This window comes from Glycine max, chromosome 14 (genome assembly GCF_000004515.6).
Source record: "Glycine max cultivar Williams 82 chromosome 14, Glycine_max_v4.0, whole genome shotgun sequence".
Taxonomy (NCBI): domain Eukaryota; kingdom Viridiplantae; phylum Streptophyta; class Magnoliopsida; order Fabales; family Fabaceae; genus Glycine; species Glycine max.
The window spans coordinates 1,750,693-1,774,635 of record NC_038250.2 but is presented as its reverse complement, the minus strand read 5'-3'; the positions used below and the strand labels follow the sequence as shown (position 1 = coordinate 1,774,635).

The 23,943-nt window shown below is 34.1% G+C and overlaps 1 protein-coding gene across 3 annotated transcripts; it reads left to right on the top strand.

Annotated features, from left to right (window-relative positions):
- The first annotated feature begins 238 nt into the window (after positions 1–238).
- On the top strand, positions 239–22,995 carry LOC100796965 (uncharacterized protein At3g06530). 3 transcript variants are annotated; one of them, XM_006595678.4, is made up of 40 exons: positions 239–541; positions 720–933; positions 1,059–1,154; positions 1,250–1,367; positions 1,452–1,619; positions 2,878–3,048; positions 3,225–3,280; positions 3,380–3,469; positions 3,569–3,717; positions 5,052–5,134; positions 5,222–5,350; positions 5,482–5,556; positions 7,034–7,202; positions 7,933–8,072; positions 8,211–8,303; positions 8,732–8,912; positions 9,159–9,253; positions 9,372–9,521; positions 9,653–9,809; positions 10,061–10,194; positions 10,375–10,456; positions 10,548–10,728; positions 12,535–12,610; positions 12,795–12,959; positions 13,043–13,108; positions 13,190–13,294; positions 13,481–13,570; positions 14,423–14,640; positions 14,743–14,950; positions 15,066–15,248; positions 15,755–15,850; positions 15,941–16,008; positions 16,099–16,106; positions 16,242–16,438; positions 17,729–17,944; positions 18,683–19,336; positions 19,429–19,832; positions 20,261–20,513; positions 21,233–21,403; positions 22,626–22,995. In XM_006595678.4, exons 1-40 carry the CDS (start codon positions 382–384, stop codon positions 22,854–22,856), a joined length of 6,300 nt encoding a protein of 2,099 aa, XP_006595741.1. In that variant the 5' UTR covers positions 239–381; the 3' UTR covers positions 22,857–22,995. The 3 variants fall into 3 exon arrangements, with proteins under 3 accessions (XP_006595741.1, XP_006595740.1, XP_006595739.1); XM_006595677.4 differs by having other exon boundaries at positions 13,190–13,288; positions 16,099–16,438; XM_006595676.4 differs by having other exon boundaries at positions 16,099–16,438.
- Positions 22,996–23,943: the final 948 nt, after the last annotated feature.

The window sequence follows — 23,943 nt, the reverse complement described above, 5'->3', positions numbered from 1 at the left end:
GATTTTACTTGATGTAATTTATGTTCACACTTATTCTTTAACAGAAATACTGTAATTAAATTAAATAACATTATAAATAAATACAATAACAAATAAAAAGTATTATTTTTTATTCAAATAAAAATATTGATTAAAGTGGACAAGTATTAAGCGTATTATTTATTAGAGAGAGGAACGACGTCGTTTAGAAAGGGAACATTAGTGGTTTGGAAACACAAAACCCTAAACCCTACAAGCAGCTCAGCGTTAAATCAATATAGCACTTGGTTCTCTCACACTCTTCAAGTTCTTCTGCAGAGAACAATAAGAAGCATAAGCAGAAGAAGAACCAAAACTGAAACCAAAATCGTTTAAGCTTCGTTTTGGAGCAAAACCCTAGCAATGGCGTCCTCCATAGCCTCGCAATTAGAAGTTATCAGATCCTTCGCCAAAACCGACTCTGACCCTCTCAAGAGGCCACTCACTCGCCCTTCCATCTTGTATGATCCCAAAAAAGCCGCTGACATCTCCACCGAGGCTATTTTCACCGAAGCTCTTCGAGGTCAATCTTCTCATTTTTAATTTCGCTCTTTTCAACGTAGCTAGTGCAACTGAAGCAATTCAGTTAACCGAATTAACTTCTCAGTGATTACCATGGAGCATATGAATTATGTTGCTACTTTATATTCTATTTTCGTTTTGATTTTGTTTTGTTTTTCTTATGTGATGCATTATTTCAGGCTTAGAGATTCTTATTGGCATGGATGAGCGGTTCAGGAACTATAAGAACGATTTGTTTAGCCACAGGAGTACAGAGTTGGATAGAGAGTTGATGGGAATAGAACAGAACAATCAACTTAATGTCTCCATTGCTTCATACTTGAAACTACTTTCTGGATATTTTCTTCATACTGCCGCCCTTCAAACGCTTGAGTACTTGATACGTAGACACAAGTGAGCTTTCAACAATGTGTTATGAATTGTTTTCTTCCTAGGGGTGTTGTGTTGATAATCACATTTCGCCTCTGCCTAGTTTACCTTTTTTTGTGATTTTTGATGTGGTTTGTTTTGAGTTTCAGGATTCATGTATACAACAACGAGGATTTGATGTTGTGTGCTTTGCCGTACCACGACGAGCCTGAATTTGTTCGAATAGTACAGATACTTGATACAAGGTTAGTAAGATATTATTATGTATTTTTGGTTTGGTTGCGGTGTAGACTACTACTGGTTGGAGAGGCTTCTGATGTTTCTGTTAATTTTTGTAAAGGAATACTAAATGGGGATTTCTTGATGGTGTGAAAGCCTCTGGTGCACGGCTACCTAGAATGGTCATAGTGCAGCAGTGCATCCGTGATAAGGGCATATTAGACGCCCTATGCAACTATGTGAGTAATTGTTTTGTGTTTAGTTGTGAATTTGGAAGTTCTCTAGTGGAATCAAATAATTAGATGGCTAGGATTTGGTTACAGGCATCTCCGACAAAAAAGTCTGGACCTTCAGTGCCTGCAATTCGCTTTTGTACTGCTGTTTTCGTTGAAGTTTTGGGTACTGTTGTGACTGTTGATGATGGTCTTGTAAAGAGGATACTTCCTTTTGTGAGTCTTCAGCCTGGCATTAAGGAGGTTTCAGATCACAAGGTTAGCTTCCTAGGAAATTATTTTCCATGTATTAAAATTTAAAACTGATTATAGTTGGGTATCATACTGTAATATTTTTGTGATTACCTGCTCATTAGTAGGCAATGTAATTGCTTTCAAATGGTAGACTGTGTGAAATAAATTTGCTCTTTTGCTCTACAATATCCACTAATGCAATACTATTCATCACAAATAGGAATAGTGGTGCATAATTTTTTATGTGGTACAAGTTTGTTCACTGTTGCTATGTTTGTTGTGTTAAACTAGTTTCTACTTTCTGTATAACTTGTTTCCATAAATGTAGAATCTGCTTGACTAGATCATGTTATAATCTATGTTTTGTTCAAGCAATTGATTGCTTTATTTTGCATCTGATCCTTTGCTTTTTAAAACCCTTGAACTCTAGAATAGTAACATCATACAAGAATATAGCAGCTGACCCTGCCTAGTTGGAGTAAGATTGGATATTGTTGTTTTGTTATAGCTTTAGTATTCTTTTTTATTTCTTGGGCAAGTAGATTTTTTATTTGTGAAAAATGAGTTGGCTTTAATCTTTCCAGTCATGAATTTTCGTTTTTTCATGGTTAGGCTGTGATACAGATTGAGTGCTAAATAGTTTTCAATATCCCTTATTTTTTCATTAAAATCAGAAATAAAAGTAATTCACCAATATAAAAGAGCCCTCCAATTTCTCTCCATATTTGTGATTGTGTTGGAGACTCCCTTAAAATAAACCCGCACTGAGCACCAAACAAAGACCATAACCATCTGTTTCTATAGCACTTAAGTTGAGGGAAATATATGTCAGCACAATCATAAAATATGATTATATGTCTGGGTGACCTTACTTTAGTGCTTATTTGATCTGTTGAAATTATGGGGTTTTAGGTATAGAGGGAGGTAAAGAAGAGAATAGAAGCTTTGAATGATATTTTACTGATTATTACGATGAATTGCGATGTCTTGGATGGTATATTCATGAAATCTGAAGTCCTAACCCTTATTTATATTATTCATAGAGCAATCCTGAGAGATAATGAAAGTATAGGAAGACTAATCCTAAAACATAATCTAAGACACTCTAACATATGATAAAATATTTTCACATATTCTAACAATATATGTATACTTGTGTATTTGAGCTATGTTTCTTGGCACCCTCTCCTGCTTATTTTTTTGTCAAATTGTCCTGATTTACAATTAGCAGCTGGAAGCTCACTTTCTTGTGCTTTTTTTTTTTTGGTTTTCTATTTTGCAGGCTGGTTCTCTGATGATCATTGGTTTGCTTGGAAACAAAACTGCATTAGCTCCTAAACTTTTGAATAGTTTGATACGTTTGGTTGCTGAGGTTGCTCGTCAGGAGGCTACAGAGTTGACAGATCTCCATTGGTTTCGATTGTCCCTTATTACCTTAATTAGTCTTGTTCAGGTACTAGAGTAATCCTGTGTGCTTGTGTATGGTTTAAACGGAGGCATTAATCCTTTTTTTTGGGGGGTGGGGAGGGGGGTAAATGGTATTTCATCCAATTTCCTTTCATTGTGCAATATCTATTTCTGAATCTGGCTATATTTTTATTTTAATTTGTTCTGTTGGAATTTTCTTAGTCTCAAAATGTTGAAATACTCCCATTGAAGGCTTTGGAGATATTAAAGGAAATAAGGTAGTCTTCCTCAAACTGCTCAACATATGCATAATCACTGTGCTTTGACTGTCTTTTCTTTATTTATATTTATGATATATTAAATCCCTTTTCATATAGGGACCTGGCAGGGGTTTTATTAGAATTATCTAAGGAGTTCAATATTGAAAAGTTTCTCCTTGTGCTTTTGGACTCCCTGATTGACTGCAGGTGTGCTTCCTATGATTGTCTTTCAGGAGATATATGCTTTAAGTCATATCTTATAGAAGCTTGTGTTTTGTGCTGATTATAACAATAACACATTTGCAGTTCTTCTGATGAATACTGTCAGCGGACTTTGCTATCCTTAATAGAAAAAGTCCCCATAAATGGTCTTGTTTATCATGTGGTCACCAAGATCCTTTCAACTTGTGTGAAATTATCACAAAAAGTTAGCGACTCAACTTCTTCCATGTCAGGTGTGTATTCTGATTTTGAATTGTAGAAAGCTGATCACTATCCTGTACCCCAAATTATATATCCTGGTGTGCTTCATAAGGTTGATCTAATAATTCGTACCAAGAGTGAATCAATGAATTTCTAAAGAAAATAATATTTAATGAAAATCTCATTTGGTGATTGAGAAATCACATCTAAACTTCTGTAAAAAAATTGTTTGAATACCTGTGTGAAAATGTGCTTCTGAATTCTGAAAGCAATGACCATGGATGCATTTTAAGTTACTGGGAAATTTCATTCACCATGAAGTTTGATCTTACTTTGTGTTTGTATAAGCTTATTTTGGAGGCAAAGAAATTTTTTTGGCAGCTTATCTGGAAATTATTTCCCCCGACACAACTTTTCAAACATGCAATAGATACATGATATTAAAAGTGGTCTACTTAGCAGTGATTTGTTTTCTGTATCAATATTACTTAAGTAATAAAATGTTTGTCCAGTCTGTATAAATAGTAAGAACTAGAGTTTGAAACACCAGAATAAAGGCATTGCATTATACCGAATGCTGACCCACTCCATTTCTACATTATGAAAAGCATTTCTCAATTAAGAGCCAAACTCTTGGATCACACTGGTTACAATGCCTTGTTTTCAAAGAATCTTACTCCATTCTTTAACATTTTAACCCTGTATTGAAACTGGGAAAAGAAAATTGGAATTTGTTAAAGTCTAAAGGGTGCCTTCAGGAAGGGAAGTTTTATTTGTTAAGAAACTACATACTCTTTTTTTCAATTGTAAATAAATAGATTTATGAAGAAACCCAGAGACCATGAAAGGTACATATGAAGACAGGAAATTGCATATACTACTGTCCTATTCATTAATGCTGCTAACAATCCTTGTTGATACCAACTCTGTTTTGGCTAAGTTTGAGTGTGGAACAGCTTTGAAGCAGTTGAATATGTGATTTAAAACAAATTTGGAGTGTTGTAAACAAATGCACTAATGAACTAGATATCTTCAAATTGTGTATCTCACTATATGGCTTATGATTTATCTATGTGTATCATGCATGCATGTTATGTCTTCAATAGTCAGTGTACTTTGTTTTACTTGCTTCAGCTTGGAAATTCAAATTTCTTTTTAAGAAGTTTTGTTGATTTCTGTGTAAATTATTATTGTCAGGTTTTGCTCCTGAATAATTTTGTTTTCTTTTCTTATGGTGTTTTTTTTTAATCATATAGCTTCATATGGTATGCCTTTATCTTTTTTACTAGAAATTTACAACTAGTCAGTTATCTTTTGTTGCCTAGCTTATTATTCTCATAATGTTGGTTTGCCAAATGTTGATTAGCTAGGTGGGCAAAAAAGATTCTGTTTGTTTTCAATACAAAATACCCTTCTGAATTACGAGATGCCACTCATCATTTCCTTCAGGTATGCTGATGAATTGTCTGCTTTTTTGTTGCTGTCATGCATTGTCAGATAGTATATAATGGCTTGAACTTTGAACATGTTCAACAGGATAATAAAGCACGTTCTAAGAAAGATGATTCATTGTATAAGGTTTTATGTAAGATGTTGGATGGGAATATGGATTCTTCACTTAATATTTCAGACTCAAATATTTGGTTGGGCCTGTATCATCCAAAGGTATTAACCATTGACCTATTCTTGATTATTAGGTGTATGTAAATGTAAAAGTGTGTATTCTCCTGTTCTACAGTGATCATTTTTTTTTAATTGTAAGAGCTTCATGATTTATATTTGATATGGTGGTCTAGGCTGATGTTCGATGTGCTACGCTGCTTGATTTAAATAATTCCATTATCCTCAAAACCAAGGCAGTTGCTTCAGAGGTATATATGCTCTGCTAATCTTCCCGTCCTCCCAAAACCTCATGTTTCCATTAATTTGTATTTTTTGTTTATGACAATGTTTGAAGAACATCCTTGATGTGCTCCTTTTGGTTGGAAAAAAGTTGAAACTTCTTGCTTATGTGATTTATTTCCTTTATATACCTGTCCTCCCAAACTGCATGTTTGCTTCAATTTGTATTTTTCATTTATGACACTGGTTGAAGAACAGCCTTGATGTTTCTCTTTTTGGGTGGCAGAACTATTAAATTTTTGCTTGATGTGTTTTCTGTTTTGCACACTCACACCCACACACAATGGGGGATTGTTCAATATAAGTTACACCCACTCTTACATCATTCAGTAACCTTTTATTGGATAATTTTATCTCGTTACCCATTGTTGGATTAAAAGTTCCTATCATGTCTACAAAATTTTAGATTAATTCAAATTTTTTTGATACATCATTCATTTCATCAAAATTAATGTCATATATACTTCTGAAATATATAAAAATAAAACCCATCCGATTTTCTTCTTATTGTTGTTCATATTTTACAAGATTTGGCATAAATAATTTTGGTAATATATAATTATAATTCAATTGTTGGCAAAAATTACATTTCATAATAATTGAAGAGTAAGTGTGATTTACAACGGTGTAAATTAATTCCTCTTTAGGTGTGTGTAATTTCTGATGGTGGTGGTATATTACTTCTCTTTGATTTTATATTTTTTAGGAAATGGTTGCATTACAAAATTTTGCTGTTAAACTAGTTTTATTTGGAAATATTTTTTTGATACATTTAAGTTCTACTTTGAATGATTTGAACTGAGTTGCATTTCTGATCTAATTTGTTAAGGCCACTGATTTTACACATTGTTGGTGAGGGAGGGTATAATTGAGTTTTGTTAGAAAACTTCATTTGAAAGAGTAGGTGTACAAAGTGGGAGGAGTATATATCCCTCAAAAGCCACCTCAACTTCATTTGAACTGAGCCAAGTAATAAAGGCTTAGCAAAAAGTGAAGACCACAGAACTCAAGATTAAAGCCAATGTCTTTACAGCACTGTCAAAACTCAAAAGTGAACCCCTCTGTAAACTGAGCCTTGACCCACGATGAACTCAAGGGCACAAATTTGTCCAAAAGAAAGTGTGGTGGTGGAAAATGCTATAAAAAGTTATTGTATCATGCTTCATTGTCAAACACAAACACCAATTTCTAGTAAGAAGTACTCAGTACCAATGGTACCATTATTTAGTACTTGGTATGCTATAATCAATTATATTTATAAGCCATAAATTAATTGATTATCATCGTGGTTTATGCTGTTTTTATGCGAAATTGAGTTGATTTCATGTTGACTTAGGGAAATCTATATAATATGGTTAAAGTTCTTGCTAGAATGTGTTAATACTGTTTTGCCATATTCAAAGTCTTCAACCTTTAACTAACCCCAAAACACATCTTTTTTATCAGAATCTTATAAACATCCAAGAGGACATATTAAGACAGCTTGATGATAAAGATCTAACAGTTGTTCAAGCAGCTTTACATGTTGATGGCTTGCCAAATGTAATAGATTCTTCTAAGCTTCTTGATGCACTACAGAATGTGCTAAAAAGATGCACTGACAAACTGCTGTCAGGTAATTGGTGGTATATTAAAATAATTAGGTAGATTTCATCTTCATTGTTTCTGCATGTTGTATTGAAGCACTACATACCATGCATCAATTTATCCATAAACTGGGACAAGGAATTTGTTCTCTGAATGCATTCTTGATGGATGATGATTGATGACTGTTAGGGGGTGGTGTGGTTATGTGCAGAATACAGATGTGGTCTTATAAATGTCTAAGCTTCCTTAATGTTTTTCCAATGGTTCAAAATATGCTTATGCTTATTCTTCTGTGTATTTTGGGATTGATTTGCTCTATTGAACTTATATTCTTTCCCTTTTCTTTTTCAAGGGTGTCTGATTGTCCATTTTTATGTTTATTTTATCAAAATATGCTTTTACTTTATGTTGACTAGATACATACAAGCATATAACCTTCAGTTCATACACTTATTCCAGTTGTGCTGCTGTTACTGGAGTATATTTGTCCTCATTAAGTTATTGCTAGTTGTTTCCTGTCTTTGTGAAGTTAACTTATTCCAGTTCTGTTGTAACCATGGATAAGGATGAATTTGGCTTCCTAGAGATGTTTGTGTTTAGATATTCTTTAAACCAATGGTCTTTGCTTGGTTCCTTACTAATGATTCATTCAAGGATGATGCATCCATCCCAAGATTGGATGGGAGGATTACATAATTGAATAAAAAAATTATTCTCTTATTCACTGCATGTATTATTCGCCCATTATCTTCTTGTAGGTTCAGCTGATAACTATAGTCTAAATGGTGAAGTTGCTGTCACTTGTCTAAAGAATGCCATCTCCTACTTTAGTGATCATGCTGATTACTTGAAGAATGTTGCTGCTATGATTTTTCCATTACTCCTTGTTCTACCTCAGGTAGTGGCTAACTTCATATTTAATATTTGTTTTTCTGATAGAAAATTAATATATTTTGATCTTGTACTTATTTAATAGCTTTTAGATTTCCCCTTCTCTGGGTAATTATCAAATAACCACTTATTTTGCCATGTGCAGACACAGAGCTTGAATTTAAAGGCTCTGGGACTTGTCAACAAAATAAACTGGCCACTTTATCAGAATATTGTTGTGTCTTCTTTTGGAAAAGGGGTAAATATCTACTTTGGAATTAGTTTGCTATAAATTTAATTTACACTTACAATATGAAGAAATTTAATTCTGTTGCTCAACAAGGCAAGTTTGTCAAACTCAGGATCCTATAAAGAATTTGTCAAGGTGAACTGAAGATATGAATCAAGCATTAGGTCCTGTCTCCTTTGGAAAACCAAAACTTTGCAAATTGAAATACAGATATTATGGTGGGAATAACCCAATTGGACCATGACTAGTCTAGTACATGAACATGATATGTTACTACTTACTAGTAGTACTTGTAGTGTGGGTTTTCTAAAAAGATATTTTTGGTTTCATCATATTTCTAAGTTGTTAATCAGTAATCACAACCACTCATGAATATGTTTGTCAGATGAAATTGTCAATCATCTTTTACTTTAGTGACTCTTGAAGTAAAATTGCAGACATTGATACCTGGAAGTTTATCTTCAATTAACTTGAAGACTATTGATAACATGGCTAAGAATTTCATGGTCCATCCCAAAGAGCATATTGCTTGGTTTGTTGAAAGCTGCAGTGATTTGGAGTTGTCAAAGACACTCTTCTTTTTTGTTCTTTTGCAGTCTCTTTTGATAAAACCAAAAGGTTTGTTTTCCCCTTCTCTTTTTGAATTCCATTTTAATATTTTTCAGAAATAGTTAATAATCTTATATTGTATAATGACTAAAAAAAAGTAATGTTTGAACAAATAAGCTAGAAATAAATGTTTGAAGCATATCTTATACATCCCCTAGTTGTACTTTTCTCTTCTCTATTAGATTTCTTCGCCAAAAAATTTCAAAAGAGGGGATTAAGGAATGCTAAATATTGATTTTTTCCTTTTGATCAAAGATGAAGACATTTGTGCTCTATTTGAATGTGTATTTCCTATTCTAAAGGCTGAGTGGGAAACATCAGTGACAGCTGGTGATGTCTCATTGGATGAGGTACAAAGGATTTACTAGCATATTTGTGCTTTTATTTCATTATTTGCTTACTTTTTTGTAATGAGAAGCTAATTTTTTACTTCTGTTCTGATTGTTGGGAATTCGGGTTGTTTTGCAGTTCAAGTCTGAAGTGTTAGACTGGGATTGCAGTGCATTCTTTAATGATCTTTTGTATGTCAAGCTGAGCCATCTAAATGTGAAGGTTATGATTTGCATATTTTGGAGACTAGCACAACTAATATCAGTACTACCTTCCGACATTCTGCTTGTTAGTAATTCCTTTACTATTTGTAATCCTGTTTTCAATTGTCTTATGAACTTGCTTTCCTTCTTGGAATTTGTTGTTGTTAGACTCTCACCTTCAACATTGGTTGGATATTAACCTTTTACAAAATGCAGCATGATGATGATAAGTGGGTCAGCAAGATAAGGGATCTGTTTGTATTTTTTGCCTCATCTAAATTGAAGCATGCATTCCACGAACACCTCCATTACTTAGCAGCACAGTGCAGAATATCACCTCCCCGCCTCTTATCCAAGTTTTTCACAGAGGAAGGTGCTATACACTTATTCCCTTTTGTTTGATTTTTCTCATATCACCTCCAGTTTGTTTCGTCCATCTATGCAAATGCAATTAAGTTCTATTTTTTTTTTTCGGGGGGGGGGGGGGGGGGAGGGGAGAGGGAGAGGGAGTTGATCGAAATCGTGGTTGTTTGAATTGATATTTTTAACATTTTATGAATCAGAAGTCAGATAAAATTCAATTGGCATATTTGATATTTTTTGGTTGAATCTTTCGTTCTGCAGGTGTTCCTGCTGCAGTCCAGGTTGAAAGTCTTCAATGCTATGCATTTCTTTGTAGCCTGTCACAAGATAAATGGCAAATTGAACTTTTAGCTGAATTTCCTTCTGTTCTTGTTCCATTGGCGGGTGATAATCAGGTATGATCCTTTGTTAGCGTTACTCTCTGACCTTGTGTGTATTTTTTCTCATTTTCTGCAAACTGGCAATTTATAATTGTTGACAAATGGTTATCCTCTGTTACTTTTTTTGCTGTTTTCTTTTTGAGAAAATGTCATCGGCTCAAATGATTTGTTTGCATTTTTTGAATTTTCTTCCAGACTATAAGGGTTGCTGCCATGAACTGTATCGATTCATTGCGTACATTGTGGTGTCATGTTGAGCGTTCTGGCAAGAAAAATGGTACTTTATTGTCAGAATAATTTGATGTAGCTCTCAATGCCTAATTAATTTTACCTTGGAACTTTATAAGTTTCTAAATTGGTAAGAACAGGTAACAATGCAACGTGGATCCATTTTCTGGGTGATGTTTTGGCGTTGATGGATCAGCAGAAAACATTCATATTGTCCGACAAGAAATTTCTTCCTTCATTGTTTGCATCTGCTTTGAGCTCATCCTGTCCAAACATCTTAGAGCCTCGAAATATCTTGGTACCTCAAAATATAGAAAAAAGGTATTTATGATGTTACTATGACAATTATCATTTCATTGGCACCAATATTCTTACCTTAGAACTATTTGTTATATTCATTGCCTTAGCTGCTGCTTATCAAATATGACCATGCTCTCTTGTTCTGTTGTTGGAATTAGCTAGATCTTCTTAAATGTGGAGAGCAGCTTTCCCCTTTTCTTTTTAAAATCTAAATGATACAATGTTCGACAACTGACAGAAAATTTTCCTTTGTCATGGGAAATAATTGTTCTGTTGCTGTTCATTGTCCCCATTGTCAAAACTCAAAGTTCATAAGGATTGGAGGGATGGCATGACACAAATAAAGTCATATAGGGAAGGGGAAAGTAAATTAAGGGTGGGAGGAGAAATGGAAATTTAGGTAGATGGCATAGAGGGAGAACTAGGATATTCATTCAATGTTAAATTTGAATATATATATATATATATATATACACATATATACACAGCTGAGAATTAAAATGGTACTGAACCAATGCATAAACTGTAGGATGGAACCTTAACTTGACAGTTGAATGATCCTATTTTTATTCAAAATCCTAACTTAGTACAAATGCTAATAAATTATATTGCTTATAAATTTTGTAATTATGGGTTTTCACTTAAGAGCTGTTTTGATCTATTGTGTTGTTCTAGAATGATTGCTTATCTTCTTCTTGTCCTTATTTATTTCCTCTAGATGAACTCTTCGATAAACTTGAAATAAGAAACTCTGATAAATTCCAAACTAAGCAATATGACACTTTAGTTTGGAGTATTTTATTAAATTGCATCCTTAGGATTTAGTGTGCACGTGCATGTGTCTCTGTTATATGACCAATTGACATTAAGTGTCAAATTTTATACAACACCAAATCCTATTCCTTCCTTCTCCTTTAATCTAAAAGGCCCGGATTGATTCACTGAACCAATCACTTGATCAACTGTTTTCTCTTCTCGCTACTTGTACCTGGCCTTTGTATTTTTATTGCTTTTGATTCTTTTTTCCTTGCTGAGTGCTGACGAGATTGTGATAAGAGTTATTGGCAAGTGTTTCCTTTTGGACTATAAAGATATAGCCATGAATGGAGTCATTGCAAAAATACTAATTGTAAATATACTCTCTTCCTAAGAAAGTTCAAGCAGGCAGGCAAAGTTACTTTATGTACCATATATAAAGACAAGTTTCTAGTAGAGACTCTCTCCAATCAAAGAAGCCTACATAATTAAATGACAATATGACATTATAAACCAGAATCTCATAAGCATCCTGAAGTGATCCTTCTAGGTCCACCGTGAAAGCTGCGTTTGTGAAGAAGAGAATTGGTCACCTAATTGATTTAGTGAATCAATATTAGGATTTAGATTAAAGGATAATGAAAGGTAGGATTTGGTGTTAATATAAAATTTGACACATGTACAGTCACATATAGACTTTAACATTGTTTTATTTTCTTTACATATAAGATTTAGTGTTTTTGTTTGTTTAATGTTCATGTTGTGCGGCTTACCATTTTAGTGGAGTTTAAGCTGCTGTTTTGTGTTATCGAGATTGATTGTAGGGATAGAATAGGTTTGGGAATATTCTGTTGTTATTGGTTCTGATACTTATGCTCATTGTTTGATGCATATATCTGTGAGTCTTATCTTGTAACTTTCTCTGTCTTACTTTTACCTTTTCATTTTGCTTGTTAGTTTCTGTTTTTATTTTTTATAAGAATGTTCCTTATCTTCATTCATGAAAAATGTTGATTTGTGCTAATTTCTGAGATTCTTTATTCCACTTTGTTCCCAAACATATCTTTTCAGGTTTGACCAGCCTACAAAAATAAAAATTCTTGGCTTCATTTTGGGTTCCACTCTTAAATTCTCTAACTATGGGAAGGTTTGACGTTTTAATGCCCTTCTATGTTGCTATTTATATTTTTAGTTGTGGAGATAGAGATACAGATCAAGGTTTCATATGTTCAGTTCCAGATTATTTGTGTATTATATATTGTGTTATGTGTGGGTTTTTGTGCTATGCCGGGACTTTAAGGAAGTAACTTATTTGTTGATGTTGGTTGCAGCTAATGATTTTATCCTTATTCAAAGGAATTGGGAATGCCCTTATGCACGTTCCAGAAGTTGGGCCATTGTTGTCCTCTTTACTGGAGCAGTACTATGATGAGCTCAAAAAGTCTTGCCCAAAATTGTCAAACACTGAAACTCAGATAATGTGCCTTTTGCTGGAGGTATGTGTATTGTATATTTTAGTTTTAGCTTATGGAATCTTTATTCTGAGGTTGGGTGTGAACTTGTTCCTCTTCATGCGTAGAGCTGTATTATGTCATCTCCCTCTGGTGGAAATGATCTTCAACATCTTTTACTGAAAGCTTTGCGGGTGAGATATTAAGATGTATGTTTTATTTATGTCCTGTTTTGTTATTTTGAATTTACTGACTTCATTCTTGGGACCTTTCAGTTGGGCAGCATGACATTGGATGACCCTGCCTGTGTGAAGCCTTGTATCACTGTCTTGAACAAACTTAACAATCAATTCTATATGGAGTTGAAGAATGAAGTAAAGGTCTTATTGGCAGTATATCTATTTATTTTCAGAGTTTGTAGTTGTCATTCATGATAATTGATGAGTAGAGCTAATGATGTAGTTAATGAGTTTATGATAATCTGTTTCATTGTGTAAATGAAAAAATTATCACCAATGTAGCTTCTACTGTGACCTAAACTAATAGTTTTTTCTTATGCCTGTCAGGAGCATTTATTTTGTGAGCTCGTGTTTTTGTGGCATAATGATAATCATGATGTACAACGTGCAACTAAAGAGGCATTAATGTGCATAGATGTGAGTTCCTTGCTCTTGATCAAATATCATGTGTTGTGTGTGCGATTTCTTTAGTGGTTACTTGCAAAGAACTTAATCTTTTGGTATTATTCAATGTGGACCTTTGGGGTTTTCATCCCTTTAAGAAGGGTGTTTATTTATTTTTTTCTTTTTCTGAGGGGTGGGGTTCCCCACCTAGTGGGATAAGGCGTTGTTGTTGTTGTTGTTGTTGTTGTCTGAGGGGTGGGGTTGTGGATCTTGGATCCTTTCCCCCTTTACCGTGGTTAATGAGCTCCGTAGTTTGAGCTTTGTGCTCTCTGATTCTGGACGAATCATGGCCTCTCTCTTTCTATGGCAGTATTTCCATCTATTCCCAATCAGACCGCGATGGTTTCTTGCTGTTGAACTTGGCAGCCCTGTGTTCTATCCTCCATTATCTGCTGTCTCTGTGTCGCTGTTCTGTTCCTTGCTTTTTGTTTGATAGCACATTTCACTGTGAAACAGGTGTTTCATCATTATTTGCTGGGTGTTTAGCTTCAAATTCATCAATTGATTGTAAATTTTTTCAAATGATAAGATAAATGTTTTTTTTTTAAAATCCTTAAACAGTTAATATGGTAGTGACCTGAGGAGAAATTTAAAAAATTTAAATCACTGACCATAGCCTTTTGGACCAACTGGTTGTTTTGCACTATCAATGTTATTTGATGTTTATTTTGCATTATGATCTTCAATGTCCGACCTCACCTTGTGGGGTAAGATTTTGTTGTTGTTTCTTTTAAACGTAGTGGGAGGTTTTTCCAACTTGTTATTCCACGGAAGGAAAAAAAGAAATGAAATTCAGAATAATTGGTGGATATATTGGAATTGCAGATTAGTTTCTCAACTGTTGGCCACATGCTTGATCTTATACTTGCACAAAAGAGTTGTATAAGTAGTTCAGCAGAAGAAAAGATGGCGAAGAAACAAAAATTCATAGGACATCAAGAAGCAGGATATCCTCCTAATGACATATGCAGAAGAGTTAATCCAGTCTACATCCTTAGTTCCCTTCTTGATGTTTTGCTACTGAAGAAGGACATAACAAACAGGTGACTTGGTTACTTCTGAATCTGAACATTACATTATGGGTACTACTAAGATGAGTAGTTAAAGCATTTAATTGTGCTAATTTCTCAGTTTGATTGTTGCAGGCATTTACTTTTAGGGCCCTTATTTAAGCTTCTTAGCAAGGTATTTTCAGAAGAATGGGTGAATGGTGCCTTTTCCCCGGTGATAAGGTTAAGCCAACCTTCAAGTCCTTCGGAAGCTAACAATTACACAGTATATCATATACAACAGACTCTGTTGATAATCCTGGAGGATATAATTATTTCTCTTAAAAGCATGGCTCCGCTAAATGTATGCTTCCTAGTTGTGAAGCTGAAAAATTTATTACGATAGAAATATTATTTTGACTTCCTTTTCACTATTTTAGCTATTTCCTTATATTATTAAGTTTTGCCATTGTTGATAGGAAAAAATGATAAATGAAATTAACATTAAGCTATTGATAGAGTGCGCCCGGAATTCCACAGGTTCAGTCACCTGCAACCATGTATTTTCTGTACTTTCTGCTGTTACCAGAGTCTTTGCAGGAGAAGTTTTGGAGCATATGCTTGATATTCTAGAAGTTATTGGACAAGCAGCTGTCACACAGGTTTGTTAATATAGGGTTTCCCTGTACTGAACTTAGGGCATTCTTTGGGTAGAATAGCTTATTAGATCCTTTGCTCCCCTTTTGGGAATGATGTTATTTGGCTAGAATAGCTTATTACATCCTTTTCTTATGTTTCCGTGCTTGTTGGAAAGTTCCACAACTCCTACCTCGATTACTAGGGTGTGCGGTTTTTATACTTGTTGGACAACCTCACTTAATGCCAATTAGTTTTAAGATGAAATCTAACATGGTTTCAAAGCCTACAGTAATCTCTGTCGTTTCTGTGTTTCCTTTGTGCATCACTTGGTCAGCAGGCATCTGTGGAAGGGGAGGGGGTTTGGAAATTCCTGCATCACCTACCTCAATTACTGGGATTGTTGGATGACCTTACTTATTAACTGTTGCAACTTGTTTAAGAGAAATTCTTCACAATTCAATTTAGTAGGGACTAATAATCCAGTGTAGGAACTGTGGTGTCATCATTTCTCTTTTTTGTGTGCCTGTAGATTGACAGTCATTCGAAGCATGTTTTTGAGGATCTTATATCTGCAATTGTTCCGTGTTGGCTGGCTCAGACAGATGATGTGGAGAAATTACTGAAGGTTTGTTTTTCACAGAAATGATCTTCTGCTGCTTGATACATTTAGAATCTCTTTGCAGATCAGCCTTCTAATATGTTTTTTTTCCTCCAGATTTTCATGGATATATTGCCTGAAATTGTTGAGCACAGAAGGCTGTCATTTGTGTTATATCTATTAAGGTATTGTTCTACTTCTACATCATGATCCTGCTATTGATACTTTAGCCATTGGTTTTTGGCCTGTGTCTTATAATGATGGCTGTTTTGCAGAACTTTGGGTGAGGGTAAAAGCTTAGCCTCATTGCTTATCCTACTTTTCCGTTCATTAATTTCAAGGAAAGCTGCCTGTTTCCTTTATGTTGAGACACATGCTTTAACATTTTATACTGAGGAGTGGGAATATAAATTTGCAGTGCAAATTTGTGAACAATATACAAGTACGATTTGGCTTCCTTCTTTAGTCATGCTGCTTGAACAGAGGGGAAATAGTGATGTTGACCAGGCACTGTTTCTGGAATTGTTTATTGTAATGCAATTTTCTTTGCAAAAGTTGCAAGATCCAGAATTTGTGTTTAAGTTGAAATCAGGAGAAGATACCACAGTCATTCAGGTATAAATCCACATCAGATGCATGCTAGATACTTGTATGCTTTTTAATGTCTTTATTCAGTTCTATAAGGCAAAATCTAGATGTAACTTATATTATGATTTTTATGAATAGCTTCTATTTTTGCCTGACCCATGCCCAATAATGGCTAACAGATACATACAGTATGTTGTTGAGATGTTGATATCTCTTAAATCATAAATTTGGGGATACTATGTTGACACCCACTGGCTGCAATGTGGCGTCACCACCCATGCTGCCTGTGTGCAGGCTAAGGGACATGGTGGAAAGCTTTGATACCAATTGATAAGAACTTTGGGAGAACAACACCACAAAAGCTAGCCGTTATACTTAGTTAGAGAGCCCAAGGCCTTATAAACCTTGGTAGAATTGCATACTTCTAATGTGCAACTTGATTCCCATAGCATGCAATTGGATCCTATCATTAACATATATCTTCCCTGATTTATTAATTGAAGGAGGTACATGTGGGGTAAAGAAAACAGTATTGGACGGGGTGTCAATGTAATTTGCCTGACAAAATAGTATGATACACATGATGAAGTTAAATTTCCATCAATCAGAAATTGTGATTTTAAGGTGAGGGACAGATCTTACGATGATATTGAAGCAGAAGCAAACTTCATCATTATGAACTGAAATATTCATTCTTTGTAGAAGAATTTATATCATATTTGTTTTCCTTTTCTTTGTAGGTTTCATGCTGAGATGTTTTTGGTTTTAGTGTGAGTGCAATGGCATTGATGTTACATACTTATATTTGTGTTAATATTTTGATCTTTGAATAAGCCTATAAACACTTGTTTTTTTTAGATGAACATATTTATCAGAAATTGGACTTAGGGCCCTAATTCAACCTGACAAAACTGGCTTGTAAGGTGAGGACTGCCCAAGCTTCATAAGTTCTATTTAACCACATATCTAGTTGACGTGGGACTAAATCACCACCCTTGAGGTTGCAATTAAGGCAACCCCCAAAGAGGTGTGACTGGAATTTAGACAACTATCCTACAATATTCATTATCAAAACATGAACTGGAATATTCTTTGTAGAATATATGTCATATTTTGTTTTTTCTTTGTAGGTTTAATGTTGAGATGCTGTTTTTGGTTTCCTATTGTGATAGCAATGGCATTAGTGTTGTGTGCTTTTATATATATATATATATATTAGAAAATGTTCTAATCTTTGAATAAGCCTATATTCTCTTGTTTATTTAGATGAACATATTCATAATCAAAATAAATGTGATCGCTTCTTCAATATTTCAGAGGGCGTTGGGTGAGCTTATGGAGCATGTTGTTTTACTCTTGCAACTTGTAGATGCATGGAAAAAGCAACTGAATTTCCCTGTAATTCTGAGGAGAGAGTTGAAGGAAACTATGCGTGCGGTTGTAAGGAATCTAACAACAGTCATGATACCTGCCGGATACTTTAAGAGCATAATTAAATTGCTTCACCATGCAGACAAGAATGTTGGAAAAAAGGTATGGTTTTTAATGAAGTTACAAAATATGAGATTTTATTAGGATCTTGCATTATTTTGATAGAAGGGTAAAGTGGTAAACCACAATTAATCGGTGTCTTTATCTGCTTCGTAGTATTCTATTAAACATCCTGATTTTCAAGATGTTTACTTAATTTGATGGGTATACAAAGTGGTCATTTATTCTTTTTTCATATGATGATTGGGTTTTATTCACATATGTTATGAACACCGTTGGTTCTATATATACTGTAAATTGTTTAGTTGGTATTGACCACACATCTTGGTAAATTATTTATTTGCCTTTTAATATGTGTGCATGAGCTCATGATAAGAAGCCAAAAATACTAAGGGGGTGATCACTTGCGCTTTTATTTTCTGTTTTCACTTTTTAATTACAAAAATACAACCTTGTTTTCAATTTGTTTCCTGTTTTTATTTAATTGTACAGGAAACGCTAAACCCCCCCCCCCCCCCCCCCCTCCATTTCATGTATTTGACAATAGGAAACAAATAGAAAGCAAGGTGACATTTTTGCAACTAAAGAAAACAGACAATAGAAGTGCAAGTAAACGCCCCAAGTTTTTAATAGAAAAGAAAGTATTGATATATCGAAAAACATGAAAATCTTCCAATGTTTGCACACCATGAGCACAGAATAGAAATCCACATTTTTTTTGTGGTGTGAAAGCAAGACAGTGAGAACTGTGATTTGATATTTGTATTTCTTGTGCTGCAGGCTCTTGGGCTGTTATGTGAGGCTTCGAGAAATCATAAAAATGTCAGCTTAAAGCTTAAAGACAATAAAGGTTCAAGGTCAACTCCAAGTTTTCTTTTGCTTCATATGAACGAAACTTCTCAAGAATCACTTAATAAATTGTGTTTAGAAATTATGCGAGTACTTGATGATTCATCGAATACCTCCTTGAAAGTGGCAGCAGTTTCAGCATTAGAAGTTCTGGCTGAAAGATTTCCTTCGAATAATTCCATCTTTAGTTTGTGCCTTGGATCTGTTACAAGACATATTGCATCTCATAACTTGGCTGTGACTTCTAGCTGCCTCAAAACAACTGCTGCCCTGATCAATGTTCTAGGTCCAAAATCACTGGCAGAACTTCCCAAGATTATGGACAATGTGATGAAGTCATCTCGTCGAGTATTGGCTGATATGAAACCCGAAACCATTGATGTTTTATCAGCCTCAAATGAATCCCATTTTTATGTTCTCATCACTTTGGAGGCAGTTGTGGACAAGCTTGGTGGATTTTTAAATCCGTATCTTACAAATATCATGGAGCTTCTGGTGCTTTATCCTGAATATGTTTCAGGAGTGGATGTAAAGGTGGAGTCTAGAGCTCATGGAATACGAAAGCTTCTTGCTGAAAAAATTCCTGTAAGACTTGTTACAATGTAGCATTGTGTAAATGTGGTATGAAATGAAATACCCATTTTTTTTTCTTTACCAAACACTTTATTTTTTTACAGGTTCGACTTGCCCTGCCACCTTTGTTAAAATTATACCCAGCTTCCATTGAGGCTGGGGATAAAAGCTTAACAATTGTATTTGATATGTTGGGAACCATAATTGGTACAATGGACAGATCATCTATTGTGGCATTCCATGGAAAGATATTTGACCTTTGTTTGGTTGCTCTTGATCTGCGCCGTCAAAGTCCTCCTTCAGTTCAAAACATTGATGTAGTGGAAAAAGGTGTGCTTAACGCAATGACTGTTCTAACCTTAAAACTTACTGAGAGCATGTTCAAGCCTCTTCTCATAAAGAGTATTGAGTGGGCAGAATCTGAAGTGGATGAAACTGCATCCAGCGGAAGCATTGATAGGGCCATATCATTCTATGGCATGGTAAATAAGCTTACAGAGAGCCATCGGTAAGTCAGTATTTAGTTAGCTTGTTATTGTTTGATTTAGAAAATGTTCTTTGAAATAAGCATGCTTTGAATTTAGTCAAACAACACTTTATTTGGGTTTGTAAATATTTTGGGTATATTTTGTATTCTCAGAAGAACAGTTTAGCTTTTTGTTTGTATTAAATTATGTACGTGTATATTAATGTAGATACAAAAATTGTGTTTTGAACCACTGTAAATATGTCAACCACTTATGACAGTTGAGACTTGTACAATTTGGTCACAGTATTTAAATCAGAAGTTAGTTTTCAATGTGATTTCCTTAATTATTTATGATGTTTACACCGATAAACATAAGAATATAATCAGTTGTTATGTTGTTACCTTGTTTACCCAAAATAATGATCAAATCACAGCGGTTTAAGATGGTGCTATATCCTTATTTGTAGGTCATTGTTTGTTCCTTACTTCAAACACTTGCTTGGTAGTTGTGTTCATCATCTTAGCGATGGTGGAGATGTGAAAGTGTCTAGAGTGAATCGGAAGAAAAAGGCCAGGATTCTAGATGATGGCAATATAAAAGAAATAGGCAGTGTGTCTATCAAGGGCTGGCATCTCAGGGCTCTAGTCCTGTCATCCTTACATAAGTGTTTCTTGTACGACACTGGGACCTTGAAGTTTCTTGACTGCTCAAATTTCCAGGCAAGTGAATTCTTTTACATAATAAGAACTCTCATTTGTTTCATCTATTTGTATCCGATACCAAAACTTTTAAATACTTCACTGATACGTGTCTGTGAAGTATCAAGCCTTTTTAAAGGTGTGAAAATCTAATATAGTTTACATATTGAGACATAGAAGCATGTATAAACATTGAAGCATTGTCCCTTGATGGACCAAAATGCAAACTACTATCCTCTTTATGGATGATCTCAATAAAGTAATGAGATTGATACTATTTCTATTGGTATATTAATAGGACATGATTTACGATGATTTATACTTTTTTAAATAATGTGCAGGAAGTATGCTTTTAATTTGAATTTACAGAATTTTTTTTACATATCTAGATTTATATTTTATACCTATCCTATACATTTTTAGAATAATTGCATAGTCATATCAGATACTTTTCATATCTGATATATGTATCACATGGGCATCAGTATCTATTTTTACCATTTGGAGTGGTTATGAAAAAAATTCTCTAGAAGGCTTTTTTTCCACCTAGAGTGGAATTTTTTAAAGGTTATGCATTAATTGGGAATTTTTCCATTCCATTTAAAAATAGTTTGTATGTTTTCTCATTCCCTTTTCTCATTCCATTGAGGAATAAAATATTCCTAAATCTTTCAGCTTCCTTCAGTAATATAGTTGCTTGTTATATTCCCTCACTGACTGTTATATCATGCTTGCTGCAGATGTTGTTGAGACCTATTGTTTCACAACTTGTCGTAGATCCACCAGTTCTGTTGAATGACAGCATGAATATACTAAGTGTGAAGGAAGTTGATGACCTACTGGTTGTGTGCATCGGTCAAATGGCAGTGACTGCTGGATCTGACCTTTTGTGGAAACCTTTGAATCATGAGGTGAATTTTATGATTTCTATTCTTTTCTACTGTTCGTTAATGATTGGGCAAGTAATTTGATACTGACATACTGGTAAGTGGTAACTTACTGGCTTCACTATCTTGTTTTTCATTGAGTGAAAAATGCATATGATCAGGTGTCCTCGGGAAACACTGTTATAAATATGGCTGGTTCTACTATTCTCCCTATTAGTTTGGGTGCATGGATGCCCCAAGACATTTTAACAATAGATTAAGAATGTGTCTAACAATAGAAGTAATTAACTCTCTAAAGGCCATAATAAAAGTGTAAATTACTGATATGGCCCCCAAAAACTTTTAACTCAATGAATGCACTCCTCTTACATGTAAACATTTAGTCAGTAGTTGTGGTGCAGCAGCAAGCCAACAAGGTGGACGGGAGCAACTGGGCTCCTAGCAATGGCAGCAGGTTCTAATGTGGAGTTTCTAACATTAGTCATTCAAACTAGAAAAATGAGCAAATCCTTACCAAAACCTTCCTTTGCTAGACCTTCATTTTTGGACTTGCTAACAACTACCTATCAACGTCACCCTAGGCATAGTAAAATCATGTCCTATTTGGGAAAACTTCTCAACAAGAACTTCTAAGAGAAGAAAATAAGTAGGTAAAATGGATTGAGTTTCGTCTGTAAGTTAAAATTAACGTGTGCACAAGTTAGAATAAGTTTTTAGAGAAGCTAAATGAGAACTTCTATAAAAGTTGATTTTAACTTATGAGAGAAGCTTAATTCATTTAACACTCTTTTTTTCCTTATTCTGTAAGTGCTTATTGAATAGTTTATCCGAACAGGGTTTCAGTCATGTTAGAGTTTACCTTTTCTGCTATGTTTATCGGGCTTTATAAGGTTTAATTGTAAATAGACTGTAGCTTTTATGCCATTTTTTGATCAAACTTTAGTAATAATGTCAATTGATGCTTTGTATCCCTGCGGTTTTGACCTACCCTTCAGTCAATAATCTTTAAAGATCTGAATTTGCTCCTGTACTCTTGCATCCCCATTTCATAATATGTTAGCTTTGGTCCTTTGTAGTCATCCATGCCTCATTTATGTGTTGAACTTTAGCCCATTAGTTTGTTGTTATAGTTTTGGGTATTCAGTAATATGAATAGCTCTTGAATGCTATATGTTTGTTCCCCGCAAATACTTGTATTCCTAAGCAACTGAATATCTTTCTGGCTTCTTTATCTGGTTTTTTGCAGGTTTTGATGCAGACACGGAGTGAAAAATTGCGAGCTAAAATATTGGGCCTCAGGATTGTTAAATATTTTGTGGAGAACTTGAAAGAAGAATATCTAGTGTTCATAGCTGAAACAATCCCCTTCCTTGGCGAACTGCTTGAGGATGTGGAGCTTTCAGTTAAATCTCTTGCTCAGGAAATTCTGCAGGAAATGGAGTCTCTGAGTGGGGAAAGCCTTCGGCAATACCTATGATGTAAGATTGGGAGGGCAGTATTTATGGTTGTGACATGAGCAAAGAGCTAGAGATGTGTAATCAAACAAGAAATATAATCGATAGGCCAGTGTAAATTGTGGTTAATTAAGGAAAATTAGCATTATTTATTCTGATAAAGGTTGAAGTTCAATTTTTCTGACTCAATCATTTATAGCATAATGCTTTTAAGAGGAATATTTGTAATAGGAAAGAGAGAAGAAAAAGTAAAAAAAAAAAAAAAGAGGATTAAATTGATTTATTTTAAATTTGATATTTTTTTAATATCATACTACATTCTCCAGAGAAGTTTAATCCAAGACTCTTGTAGTCCTATATTTTGAAAAGTATTCTATTTTTTTTCTTTGTATCTCTTTCATTTTTAAGCCTTATCAATTCATTAATTTTGAAAATTGTTTTTTTTTAATTGAGTTTTTGACACCTCATGTTTAAGCTTTATTATATCATTGTCGTATCTCTTCTATTTTGCTTTTAAGCTTTATTATATCATTGTTGTATCTCTTCTATTTTGCTTTTAGGCTTTATTATTTCATTGTATTTGTTTTTATTATTTGTTGTCTACAGTTCACTATATAGAGAATTGTTATTGTTAACCCAAAAAAAAAGAATTTTTAAAGTTCGAGATTATGGTTTGGTTCAGATTGTGTCTCTTCTTTGAATGGATTGATTTTGATATTTGACGTATATTTGGAAATTTATCAAATTTAGGTGGGGTTTCGGAAAAATGTAATTTAATTAAAGTCTTTTCACTGTAAAGATTAAAAAAACACTTTTTAACATAAAGCTAGGGTTATTAAAAAAACATATTAAACTAGGAAAGCTAAGATGAAAATCAGAAAGCTTTCAAAATGCAACTTACATTTTAGCTTTCCTTGTTCAAGTAAAAAATTATGATAATTTTAAAAACCCAACTTCCATTCTGAATGAAAAAATGCTAATCCAAATTCAGTGATGGAATTAGAGATGATATATGTTTCTTAACTTATTAGATTAGAAACTGATTTCTCTTGTAATACGTAATTATTATGGTTTAAGAAAATTTTACATTTGATAAAAATCAAACATAAA